The sequence below is a fragment of the Sphaeramia orbicularis genome, chromosome 5, assembly GCF_902148855.1.
Source record: "Sphaeramia orbicularis chromosome 5, fSphaOr1.1, whole genome shotgun sequence".
NCBI classification, from domain to species: domain Eukaryota; kingdom Metazoa; phylum Chordata; class Actinopteri; order Kurtiformes; family Apogonidae; genus Sphaeramia; species Sphaeramia orbicularis.
In genome coordinates this window covers 41,896,454-41,910,307 of record NC_043961.1, presented here as the reverse complement: position 1 = coordinate 41,910,307, position 13,854 = coordinate 41,896,454, and the positions used below count along the sequence as shown (strand labels likewise).

The window sequence follows — 13,854 nt, the reverse complement described above, 5'->3', positions numbered from 1 at the left end:
AACAAGTTGGCAAACCCGTCCATCAGGAAGCGGCTGGGACTGCCGAAGTGCCTGTCAGAAGTAGGCTTATTTGGCAGGAATACACTGCAACTGCCATTGCAATCCATCAGCCTGGGATACAAGCAGGAGAAGGCTCGGATGGTGCTGGAGCTGAGGGAATCCACTGACCAACTGGTGAGAGCAGCTGGCACCCAGACGCAAACAGGGATTAAGTGGAAAACCCAGCAAGAAGTTGACGTGGCAGTCAGCAGGCTGAAACACCGCGGAATAGTCGGCAGAGCCCAGGAGGGTCCAGCGGGGCTTGGCAGGAGTGAAACCCCCCCTGTTCTAGTTGAAGACCCTCCACGAAACAACAGAGAGCCATGGTGGTGGCTGAAGTGACAAGGGCAGAACAGGAGAAACTTAGCATAAGGCGGTGTCTCCGAGTCGGCAAGGAGGCTGGATGTCATGGGAGAGCATCACAGACAGGTCCTTGTTGTGGTCCGACATGTGGAAGATTCCCCAAGACAGGCTCAGCTTTGTGATCAGGTCCACATATGACACCCTTCCTTGTCCCCGAAACCTCCACCAATGGTTCAGCACTGAAGAGACCTGCCTCCTTTCCAACACCATCAAGGCAAGCCTCCAGCATATCCTGTTGGGCTGCAGAACAGCACTGTCCCAAGGTCATTACAGGTGGCGACATGACCTAGTGCTGAGGAAGTTGGCAGAGGTGGCAGAGTCCTGCAGAAAAGAGGCCAACAGCAGACCATCCACTCCAATGAGACCACCCATCCTGTTTGCAAGGGCAGGAGAGAAGATCAACTTTCCTCGCCAGAGAGGAGCACCAAGACTCCTCTCACCTGGCAGTGAGTGGACCATGAGGGTCGATCTGGGGAGACAACTCCAGTTCCCAAGGGAATTTGTGGAAATATCACAACGGCCAGATCTGACAATGTGGTCAGAGCCATGCAAGACCATCCTGCTGGTGGAAATAACTGTCCCATGGGAGGAGGGTATGGAGGCTGCCAATGAGCGGAAGCGTTCCAAGTACACAGACCTGGCAAGGGACTGTAGGGAGGCTGGCTGGAATGCTATCACGTGACCTGTGGAAGTGGGATGTAGGGGCTTTGTCGGGTCCTCAACTGTGTGCCTGCTCCGTGACATTGGATGCACAGGAGCAGCATGTTGGAAAGCCATAAAAGATCTGGCAGAGGAAGCAGAGAAAGGTAGCTTTTGGTTGTGGGTAAGCAGGAAGGTCAGGAGCTGGGGGTCAAAGGACACCTAGGGAATCAGCAGGGGATGGCAGGGAATTATCCCTGCCATCACTCTGCCACCAGGAGATGTACTGAGGTTAAAGGAGCAAAACATCGAGGAAAGGTGGTCCCCAGCTGATGACCCAATGATGCCTGCAGAGGTGCTCAGAGGCAGCAAACTTGCCCAAAGGCACTGGTGGAGGTGCATCAGGCAGAAATGCATAGCAGGCAGACCATCAGCTTGTATCTTCTTATAATAAATCAGATTAAGAAACCTGGATTTGCCCTCAATACTCTTATGTCCTGCATGTATACAGGTCAATCTGATTTATTTAGTTCCGATACATCTGAACATGTGGAAAAACTCTTAAAATCATTGAAAACAGAAGTTAAGTAGTCAAACATGAGACAAAGACAATAACAGGAACTTTGTTTCTGCTATCACTATGTACATACAAACTCTGAAATAAATCTGATACTGGACCGGAGCATGTAAACCAGGGTTTATCATTATCACATTTCTGAAGTGCACATAAATGCGTTAGATCTGATAATTACAATGATCTGATTAATAACAGTTATCAGATTTTTATGGTCACGTAAACGGGGTCAGTGTCTATAGTGCATGAGTCACAGGCAATATGACAGGCAGCTGTTGTTCATACGCTGCTGTGTTTTTTTTTTACGGCACAGTGTTTTCCCTATAACAAGCCCTGGGTGACCCCTGACCTGAAGGCTCTACTGAATGAGAAGAAGAGGACCTTCATCTCAGGGAACAAGGAGGAGCTGAAATACAGCATCAGGAGGAGCAAGGGCAGCCACAGGAGGAAACTGGAGCAGCGCCTGCAGGACAACAATGTCCAAGATGTGTGGAGAGGTCTGAAACACATCTCAGGCCACAAGAATAAAGGGGAAGGACACTCTGGGAATGGAGATCAGGACTGGGCAAACCAGCTGAATTTGCATCTCAATAGGTTTGACTCTGTCCTGACTCCAACCCCCACCCATGCAGATGCCCCACCCTCTCCATCACTATGGACCAGGTGAGGTGGGAGCTCAAGAAGACGAAGGCCAGGAAAGTCACAGGCCCGGATAGTAACTGCTCCAGGCTGCTCAGGGAATGTGCAAACCAGTTCAGTGAGGTGGTCCTGTACCTGTTCAACCTGAGCCTCAGTCTGGAGAGAGTCCCTACCCTGTGGAAGATCTCAGGTGTGGTTCCGGTTCCTAAAAAAGCCCACCCCAGTGAACCGAACTACTACAGCCTTGACCTCCCACCTCATGAAGACCATGGAGAGGATCGTCCTCTGCTACCTCTGCTCCCAGGTAAGCTCTGCGCTGGACCTCTGCAGTTCACCTACCGTCCAGGCATCGGGGAGGATAACGCCATTATCCACCTGCTGCACTGGGTCCTTTCTCACCTGGAGTCCCCCAGGAGCACTGTGAGAGTCGTGTTCTTTGATTTCTCTAGTGCTTTCAACACCATCCAGGCGTGGACCAACACCTGGCTGCATGGACCATCAACTACCTCAATGACACACCACAGTATGTGAGACTACACAACTGTGTGTTAGGTGTGGTAGTCTGCAGCATCAGGGCCCCCCAGGGGACAGTGCTCTCACTGTTCCTGTTCACATTTTACACATCTGACTTTACATACAACTCCACACACTGTCACCTGCAGAAGTTCTCTGACGACACCGCCACTGTTTTTTTTGTGTGTCTGAAGGAAATGAAAAGGAAAACAGGGGAGTCATCACACATTTCACGGACTGGCGTGAGCAAAACCACCTGCTCCTGAACACCAGGAAAACAAAGGAGATCGTGACTGACTTCCGCAGGTTACTCTCACAACACACACAGATGAACATTCGGGTCTTTTACATTGAGATGGTGGACTCTATTAAGTACCTGGGTGTTCACCTCAACAATAAACTGGACTGGATAAACAACACTGACACCCTGTTCAAAAAGGGCCAGAGTCGCCTCCACCTGCTGAGGAGACTGAGGTCTTTCGGAGTGAGCAGGGCTCTCCTCCTCTGGACTTTCTATGACACTGCGGTGGCTTCTGCAGTCCACTTTGTTACCGTGTGCTTTGGAGTGGGCAGTACAGACAGAGACAGGAAGAGACTCATTAAACTGATAAAGAGAGCCAGCTCGGTCCTAGGCTGCCCGCTGAACTCCATCGAGAAGGTGGCAGACAAACGGATGTTGGCAAAGCTGACATCCATCATGGATAACCCCTCCCACCCCCTGCATAACACTGTAGAGGCCCTGAGCAGTTCCTTCAGCACCAGACTTTTACAACCCCTGTGGAAGCAGGAGCACTTCCACAGGTCATACCTCCCCACACCCATCAGACTATACAACAGTTCACAGTAACCCCCTTCCTTTTCCTACCTGTCTTTCTTTTGCACTGGTGTGCTGTATGTTGCTGATGTCAACTGTGAAATTTCCCCATGGTGGGATCAATAAAGACTTATCTTAGTGACCTTATCCATCCAATCATAAACCGCTGTGGGCCTCGTCCTCACCTCTGACATCATTGGATCCTCCAGGTTCCTGTGACGCCCTGAGGAACTTCATCGCCCTCTCCGTCACCTCCTGCTCCATCCTCCTCTTCGTGCCCACTGTCTTGGCCAAGCCTTCACCTTCTTTCTCTCTCCTCACCTCGTTCTCTGCATTATTCTGACAAGTGAGAACCAGATCTATCAGATACTGAATGTGAGCCACAAACAATGCCATGAGTGAGAGTTTGGTCTCACAATGTACATGCATATGTATTTAAGGAAGGAAATAAGTAAATGAATGAGTAAACAAATAAGGGGTTTCGCTACGATTACGACTTCCTCTTCCACTTGACTTCCAAATTCGTCTGAAGTCAATGTGGAGAGCATCAATATACAGGGGTTGGACAAAATAATGGAAACACCTTCACCTCAAGATGATAATGCCCCAATCCATACAGCTAGAATTGTTAAAGAATGGCATGAGGAACATTCTAATGAAGTTTAGCATCTCGTATGGCCGGCACAGTCCCCAGACCTCAACATTATTGAGCATTTATGGTCAGTTTTAGAGATTCAAGTAAGACGTCGATTTCCATCGCCATCATCTCTAAAAGAGTTGGAGGGTATTCTAACTGAAGAATGGCTTAAAATTCCTTTGGAAACAATTCACAAGTTGTATGAATCAATACCTCGGAGAATTGAGGCTGTAATTGCCGCAAAAGGCAGACCTACACCATATTAAATTATATTTTGTTGATTTTTTAAGGTGTTTCCATTATTTTGTCCAACCCCTGTAAATATTACATTAGAGCTGAAACCATTAATTGATTGACTCAAATTGATTAAAAAAAATTGGTTTGATTACAATTTTCCTGAATTGAAGCTTCCTTTCCTAATTTCTCTGCTGTTGAACATTGGTTCCACTGTTGTGTTACACATGAACACTTATTGTGACCCACATGACACCAGGAGCAACACAAGTTGTATGTTAGTTCCATGTTCAGTTGGTTAAGTTAGTGAGTTGGATCGAAATGTGTTGAAAACTGCACTGACATATTATTTATAGATGTTACTGGACTGGATTGTTGTCGTTTATATCTATAGATATTTTTATATATACTTTTATACTGTTGTTATTTCTATATAGATATTTTTAGATATCTTTTAACTTTTAGACTTTTTGTGGTTGTTTGTGATTCTGAAATAAAGGACATTTTGTTATTTTCAGGTCATCTCACGTCTGTTTCACATTTTTTAAATGTTTTGCCTTTACATATAATAAAATTCAAGAAAATAACCGATAGATTAATTGATCACAAAAATGACAGATAGCTGCAGCTCTACACTGACATGCAGTAACCATGGCAATGGAGACTTTACTTTTTGCTGATTGGTCCGTCTATCAGCTCTGACGCTTGTCTCCTCCCCCGTTGCCTTCCTCTGGCTTCCCCAGGTCCTTATGGTCCTTGTGGTCCTCTGGTCCTGGTTTTGATTCTGGTCCCTCAGCTCTTCGGGTCCACCGCTGGCCTCCACTACCTGCCTGGCCCGAGCCACCGATAGCAGGTAGTGGTTCTGGCTGTACAGGTAGGAGTGCAGGTAGCTGTTCATGTTGAGCTGGTGGTGTTTAGGAACAGGAATAGGAACCTGCTGGCTCTGTTCATCTGTCTTGGCATCATACTCCCCCATCGGGTACGCTCGTACCTGGAGAAGACAAGAAGAAATCCTGTTTTCTGTCTGCGTCCTTTGGCACCTGTCAGCAGGTAGAGAGGCAGCAAGTGAACATTTATTCCTCAAAGCTGATGCATTGGTGAATGTAAATATCTGAGTAGCTTGACGAAGTCAACCCCACTGGGTCAGATCACAACTGCAGGGGTTCTTGGGACCTGGTCTGTTGTGGATAAAAACCTACTACAGAAGTCTAAGAAAGGACAACTGGACCTCCACCCAATGGAGCAGCCATGCTGAGTTTTCCCGACCTTCAGTCACCTGAATAAATGGGTTCATTTCACCAGGTTCATAAGCCCAGGGGTGGTTGCTCTGTGGCTGTGTTGTGGGAGGGGCCACATACACCAATATATTAAAACACACCACCCACAGCAAATGGATGAGCCTGGATGAAGATGATTATTCTTTGACAGAAGAACAAGAATTAAATATGACCCAAACTCATCACCTATGTACTCCACTATACTTGGAAACAATAACACTAAGCTAACAGTTGCGCTGTGACAAAAGTGGTATTTCTATGTATGGAAAAAAAAAAATAAGAGTGGACAGGTCAGAATGTGATATGGGACCTGGACTCTTAAAAACAGAGCAGGTTGAGATGACAGTTTTAGTTTGAGCTCCATAATCACGTAGTGATATCTGTGTCATTTCAAGATGTGTTCCTGTTGGTTGTTCAGAAGTTGAAGGTCGAAGCAGCTTCACATCAGGACGTTTCATCTTAAACTTCAGACTGAGACAACATCTGAACCTCCCTGACTGGATGACATACAGTGGTTTATGGTTTTTCAGTAGGCCTGGTTGAATAAACATTGGTAAGCTACAGCCAAAAGTCAGTCAACGCCTCGTTGGGTTCAACAGTACCTTCCCATCATTCAGCCCATTGAGGTATTCTGCTGTTTGGTGCTCCACAAAAGCCGACAGGTCAAGGGGGGGGGTTGGCCCGGGCTTTGACCAGAGCCTGGTGCAGCGCTGGGAGAAACTGCTTCAGCCGTGGCATCACTGAACCACCATCATCCATGGAGAGGGAGCTCTGCAATGCTGCAGCAAAATCACAGAAACACGTCCACGCTGTTGACTTCAAAAGGGACAGGTTCCTCAGTATCAAGGCATTGTGTGTTTTCAGTTTGTGTCTTCTGCACCAACGCTGACCTAACTCATACTGAGGAGTTACTCACTGGGTTTGACTTTTCTGCTCTGAGGGAAGATGAACAAGGCCTGCAGACCCGCCTCCAACCCTCCCCTCGCTCTGAAAGAACAACATCCTTTATTGGATCATCAGTGTACTGTTTGACTGCTTTAACACTCACTCTCCTAAACTGATTGATCACAAAAAACAAAGGCTACAACCAGTGATAAAAAAAAAAATTTTTTTCATTGAAATAAAAATTAAGTAGAAAAAATTACACTGAACTATGCAACACAGTGTCAAATAAAATGCAATGTCTGATCAAATCAGTTGGGTTTTGATTCTTCCTTAATGTTAATGGTTCATGTTATACAAGAACAAATGTCTTTAATAAACAAAGGGTTTGTAAATTGTACATCGTCACTAATCAACATTAAGGTGCAGGAGACTTTCGTGACCAACTTTCATCAACTCTGTAAACCTCAGTCATAGCGTAAGTATCACGAATCTGTAAGTCTTTCTGTGATTACTCACCTGCACCTCTTGCATTACGGTGAACAAGTTCGAAATGCCATCCACCATAAACAAACCATATGTTTACAAACAGAGCCAGGAGGTAACTTGGGCATCTTCAGAATTTTGTCGCAACATGCATTGTGGGAAACGCCAGTTTGCGCCGCTGTCTGGCAGCGGAGCTGCTAAAGACACAACGCAGAAAATGGCAGGAGCTCCCTTCCCTCTGTGCATCAGCCGTTTTCCGTGTCATGTTTCATCCATATAATATCATATGCCCATGCTTCCGCTGCCAGGTGGCGGTGCAAGCCTTTGCTACCCACAATGCATGTCGCGACAAAATTCCGAAGATGCCCAAGTGACCTCCCGACTCTGTTTGTAAATGTATGGTTTGTTTATGGTGGATGGCACTTCGAAATTGTTAACCGTAATGCAAGAGATTCAGGTGAGTAATCACAGAAAGACTTACAGATTCTTGATACTTGGGCTATGACTGAGGTTTTACAGATTTGATGAAAAATTGGTCACGAAAGTCTCCCGCACCTTTAACTGTTTCCAAAATCACATCACAATTTAATTATTTCATCTCATTACTAGCCCCATATTGACTTTATCGCAGCATTTTCTATATTTACAAATGAAACACAAACTATGTTTTAATGTCCCTGCTCTTTTATCATTGCCTTTTTCAGACTGTCGACTTTTTCTCATATATAGGTGTAAAAAAAACCTGACCTAGAGCTACATAAAATAAACTCAAACTAACCTGAAATTAGAGACTTAACTGACAAACTCAAGACCACAAATAAAAACATAAGAACTCTGTTGTGAACTAGTGTAGAAATGAGGCCTTCTATCTCCAAGATCAATAGAATGCATTTATATAAATGAATACTGAAACAGGTGTATCAGTGTGTACCAGTGGGCATGGCCATCTGAACACTGGACAGGAGGAAGAGGATGCCTCTCTCAGTCAGTGGAATCACCAGAACCTTCACAGAAAACACAAGACTGTTAAATATCGTTATCCTCATATCATAATTACCAAGTCAAACACAACTGGACAAAAGTATGTGGACTAGGGCTGCACACGATATTGGAAAAAACTGACATTGCAAGTTTTTTTAACCCTGCAATATATATTGCGATATGAAAAACTACTCTGGAGGACATGATAGTTGTGTGGTGCGGATGTAAATGGTCAAACAAACTAGTTATGTTTCCTTTCCTCATTTTTCAATGTTGTTACCACCGACTCACTCCATGTGCAGGGGGCATGGACTGCTTTGGCAAACTGAAGAATGACTGTGATTGGTGGATCATTGTGCACAGTGTGTGTTAGGTACATAAGCTGAACTTAAATGAGAACAGGTTGAGTGCATTTGCCTCCTACATTGCAGGACGTTGCAATGTGACTATAGTGCACACGAACACTGCGATGACAATGCTCAAATGATATATTGTGCAGCTCTAATGTGGACCCACTGAATTCAAGTGTTTCTTTTCTAACAGGGGTCTGGGATACAAAACAATAATGACAAATGTCATAATATAGTTTTATATTGGAATAAATATCATTGCATTGGTTAGTTTGTTTTAAATTGTATCTTTGCTCCAAAATGCCTCAAGAGATGGTTTTGACTATATTCTCTCAAACATTGATGTTTTTTTTTTTTTTGTTTTTTTTTTGGGGGGGGGGGGGGGGGGGGGGGGTAATCCATGACTATGATTTTAGATGTTCTACCTCTAAATTTCTAAATATTTTTCCTGCTCTGACAGTAAATAATAATTTTCTACCATAACTAACCATTGACTTTCTTCACATCTCACTGAAGAAGAAAAATCTACCATTTAACTTTAAGGAAATATTGATGTCTCTAAACTATATGGACATAAATATTGGGACACATCATGTCTACAGCTGTAAGATGTCCCATTTATGATGAACCGACCTAGAAACATCAATATTAATTATCAATATGATATTTATCTCAATATAACCCTATATTATGACATTTGTCATATTGTATCCCAGACCCCTGTTAGCAAAGAAACACCTGAATTCAACAGGTCCACATACTTTTGTCCATTTTTGTATCACTTAGGCAGTTATGGTATGAGGATAACAAAATCGTTCACACCAGTTATCAAACAGTCATCTGATATAGTGTTGCAACCAAGGTTATAATAGTTTTGGATTTTTAATTATAGTTTAGTTTTAATTAGTTTTGACTTTTTTTTTCTCTAATTCAGTTAGTTTTAATTTGTTTTTAGAGCAGATTTGCTAGTTTTTATTAGTTATCGTTTTTTTCTGATTGCTTAGTTTTAGTTATTTCATATATTTTATCTTCCTCACCATCCTATTCAAAGAAATTAGTGAGGTGCGAATCAGCGGGTCACTCTGAACACTTTATTTGGGGGTCAGGGGGTTAGGGCGGCTCATTGACTGAGCAGAGACACAAACCCATGTACAGTAGGATGTATAAATTCCCTATAGCAGGTTGGGGAGGGCGCAATCCATATACAACGTCACTTATGTGAAAACAGTGCGAAGATGTGCAAAGCGTGAGAGGAGATGCACAAAGCAGCCAGCAGTAAACCAGATAAAAAGATATATAAACCAGCTAACCAGCATTTAACCAGATAGAAACTAGGCCTGTAATGGTACACAAAATTTTCGGTTCGGTACATTTTCGGCTTTGAAAGCCACAGTTCGTTTTTTTTTTCGGTTCGGTACGGGAAGAAAGAAAACCCCCTCAAAATGTCTTTAATGGATTTATGAATTTTGAACATTCTTTCCCCAATTTTTGGAGACAGTAGAATATAGAAAAGCAGGAATAATATAATTCTGCTGCTATAAATCAAACAGAAAATAAATATTACTAAATGTATTTTAAAACATTAGTATTGCACTTTTCCCTGAAAGGAAGTTTTGAACAAACAACAAAAAATCTAACCACATTTCTGTCAGTTCACATTCTGCTTTAAAATAACGAAAAAAAAAAAAAATCCACATGAAGTGCAACATTAACCAGAGAGCAAACTGGTATTCTGTTTAACACTTTCAGTGCCATGGGCCGATTAAATCGGCTTTACGAAAACAACCTGTAAAGTGCCACGGGCCGATCAGATCGGCTTTTGGAGAACACGCCATATTGTGTACAAACAAACCATCCACCCCCATTTCTTTCTCACATTTCGATGACGTTCTTTCTGTGTCCCCTTTTGAGACCAAGCAGAGGGGAATTTGAGGTCACGCGACCGAATAATATTTTATATCTTTTTAATGTTTCTTATTCTCCGGTGTTTCATCAGAGGGAGCCCTCCATGCCGGGGGGCGGCTGTGGACTCCGGGGCTGTGGCGCCTTCTCTCACTGGGGTCCGCTCCTTTCTGGTGGGTGAGGGTCCCAGTTGGGCCTCTACCACTAGTTGGATGCGGGGCTGTGTTGCTGGTGCCTGGTCGCCGGGTCGGCGGCTGCCTCCTGGTGCGGATGGCTCCTGAGACAGCGCCTCCTAAATGATGTTTACTTTTACTTGTACATTTTTGTTCTGGTCTACCCATGCTCAGTCAGTCTCTTAAGTATGTGTGAGCTTGTGGTTTGCATGTATAATGTGTGTGTGTGTGCGTGTGCGGGGTGAGTGGGGGGGTGTGGGGGTGGGGGGCGGGTTACTGATTTTTCAACTGATATGTAAAGCACTTTGTGCTACAGTTTTAATGTATGAAAAGTGCTATATAAATAAGATTATTATTATTATTATTATTATTATAAATTATGCAAATTACGATCAATAATGAATCGGCTGCGTTCCGGTGCGTTTTGGATCTAATCAACAATCGGTCGGATGTTACGAGCGGTTCCTGCAGGATTCTTCAAATATTATAAAAACGACGTGAAATACTGAAAAACGGCCAAATTCTGTGGCACTTTTAAGGCTTATTAGCCCCTTAACTGTCTGGCACTTAAAGAGTTAAACAAACTGAAGAGCAACTTTGACAAATAAATTAACCTAATTATTTATTTTAGGACAGATAAACTGTTTAGTCCACTTTGTGTACTTGTGTGTGTGTGTGTGTGTGGTGTGCAGGGTGCGATTTGTCAAAAACACGGGGGGGGGGGGGGGGGGGGTTTGTTTTTTTTTTTTTCCATTGGAGGTGGGTGGGTGGGTGGGGGTTATACGTGGGGGTTCGGTCCAAAACTAATGTAATAACTAACGCAGGCGTGAAACACAAGTGAAATTACATCCTTTCAACTCCTTTACAACTTCCAACTCCCGGGTTCTATTCCTCTATTATACACCGTGTGTGTGAGTGCGTGTGTGTGAGAGAGAGAGAGAGAGAGAGAGAGAGAGAGACAGGGAGAGAGAGAGAGAGAGAGAACTAGTATCAGTGTTTTAGAACTTCCGTAGTTCCTAGGGGCCAAACAACGTCCGTCTCATCAGCGTCTCTTTCCTTGTTGTTGTCTTTCACCTGAACCCATACTGATCCCAAACAGGACTGTACTGATGGTGGAGGGTCTTCAGTCTCTTCCCTTCAGGTTGACATCATATTTGTTTTTTTTTTAACCTTATGGAAGCAGCTATTTCATATTTCGAGTCATTGTGCGCTAGTTCCATATGTCCATGTGGAACTTGCACGGATTGAAAGTTCCGCATAGAACGACGCCTTTCGTTCCTTTTTCTTTTTCTCAATATACTGTCCCGTTTCGGTACAGCTGTGTACTGAACCGAACAGGTGTGTACCGAAACGGTTCGGTTCGGTACATGTACCGTTACAGGCCTAATAGAAACATATATAAACCAGCTAACCCACAGTTAAACCAGATAGAAACATATATAAACCATATAGAAACATATATAAACCACTTATAAACATATATAACCCAGTTCAGCAGCAGTAAACCACACCTTAGCAGATATCTTATATCTTAATCATCTACAGTTCCATTATTAGCCAACTTTGCTTCATTTCAATTCAGCTAGCTGTAGCTAGTAACATCAAACGTTTTTTAACATTATAACAGGTTCCATACCTCTGTAATTGGATTACTTTTCATCCTCCTCTTTTCTCCTCTTCTAAACTGTGCAGTTAAGGACTTGGAAGGCCTTTTCATGGTGATAAACTCTCCAGTCTTTACCTGGATGCTAGTTCAACACTGACTCTGTCATTTAGCTCCGCTCTGTCTCTGTCACTCACACAGTGAGGAAAGAAAAAAAAAAAAAACCCGACCCCACGCATCACTAACGTAAATCTCATACAGGGACTGTGCTGCTGAGTCCCAGCTTTAGTCTGTATGTTCCATGTAGAGTGGGGACCAGAAGACGACTGGAAACCACCAGTGACCAGACATAACAGACTGAAGTGGGTATGGTGCCGCCAGCTCAAATGCTGGAGCAAATAAATTAATTTCATATCAATCCGACATTGACAAGACGAAAACGAAGGGAATTTTATCCATAATTTTATACGTTTTAGTTAGTTTTGTAAGCTCACAATACAGTTTCAGTTTGTTATTGTGTTTTTCTTTTAATTAGAGTTTTTATTTATTTCAGTTAATGAAAATGTTTTTACAATTTTAGTTTCGTCATTTCGTTGTTTTCGTTAACGATAATAACCTTGGTTGCAACAATTAATCCATTAGCTCTCAAATATGAATATTCTCCCAGCAGACCAACGGCTGTGAGTCACATTAGCCAAATGATGAACACGCACTTGAATGAATGATGCACTTTTTGTCCTGTCTGGAAGCTCGATCAAGTACCTGCCTAACAGGTTCACTGTATGTCTTGCTGTAATGCCAAAAGCAATCACCTCATCTGCAAAACAAATCTACCCATAGGTACAAATAAAGTAACCTTGAACCATGATTTAAGAACACAGAACTCACCACCCTCTTCCTCTCCAGCTCATTCAACAGTCTGGTGATGCTGGTCATTGATCGGCTCCTGTCCACCACCTCCAACAGGCTGCAGTAGTGACCGTCCTTCACCACTGCTCAACAGATGCACAAAAAACACACACAACTAAAACACACACCAAAGGTTTATTTAAACTCATTCAAATAAAACATGGTTTTCATTAGGGGTGAGTAAAAAGAACACACACCATCATATTTACATGAAAGGTAGCACCACTTCACTGGAGGTCATTTAAAAAAATATACAGTACTGTGCAAAGATTTTTGGCCACCTTTAGATTTGTTGTTTTTTGCAGCATTGAAATGAACATATAAATTTATTTCTCAGTCTCTTTCTTCAGGTACAAAGAAATACTGTAAATATGTGCACAGACTTAGAAGACACAAAAAACAGAACTAAATGGTTTGTAAAGGTAAAGTCAGTGTTTAGTGTGACCCCTGACCCATGAGAAGAAGCGGCAAAAACATCTGCCATCTGGTGTTGAGTGAAACCTGAATAAAAAAATCAAAAACAAATCTAAAGGCCGCCTAAAAGTTTTACACAGTACTGTATATTGATTAATACATGGGTTAACCCTAACCCTGAGATAACTTTTGTAATGATTTGGCACTACATAAATAAAATTGATTGATCGACTGATTGATTGACTGATTTAATTACAAAATTAAAATCCAAGACTTTTGCCTGATTATTAGAGGTTTTTTCATACGAGAACACCAAAACCAACGCATTCACAAAGAACTGCAAAAGATGATGAACCGCATTCGTGAGCAGTGGTCTGATCTAGATGTCATAATATAGTTTTATACTGGGATGAATATCAAATTGA

The 13,854-nt window shown here is 43.0% G+C and overlaps 1 protein-coding gene across 1 annotated transcript in view; it reads right to left on the bottom strand.

The window, feature by feature from the left end:
- tasora (transcription activation suppressor a) overlaps nucleotides 1-13,854 on the bottom strand; it is an 89,322-nt gene that overhangs the window by 43,402 nt on the left and 32,066 nt on the right. Inside the window, 8 exon segments of the mRNA XM_030135005.1 lie at nucleotides 3,767-3,920; nucleotides 5,123-5,443; nucleotides 6,332-6,403; nucleotides 6,405-6,508; nucleotides 6,646-6,693; nucleotides 6,696-6,716; nucleotides 8,029-8,101; nucleotides 12,995-13,098. Coding sequence (XP_029990865.1) covers nucleotides 3,767-3,920; nucleotides 5,123-5,443; nucleotides 6,332-6,403; nucleotides 6,405-6,508; nucleotides 6,646-6,693; nucleotides 6,696-6,716; nucleotides 8,029-8,101; nucleotides 12,995-13,098 — 897 coding nt within the window.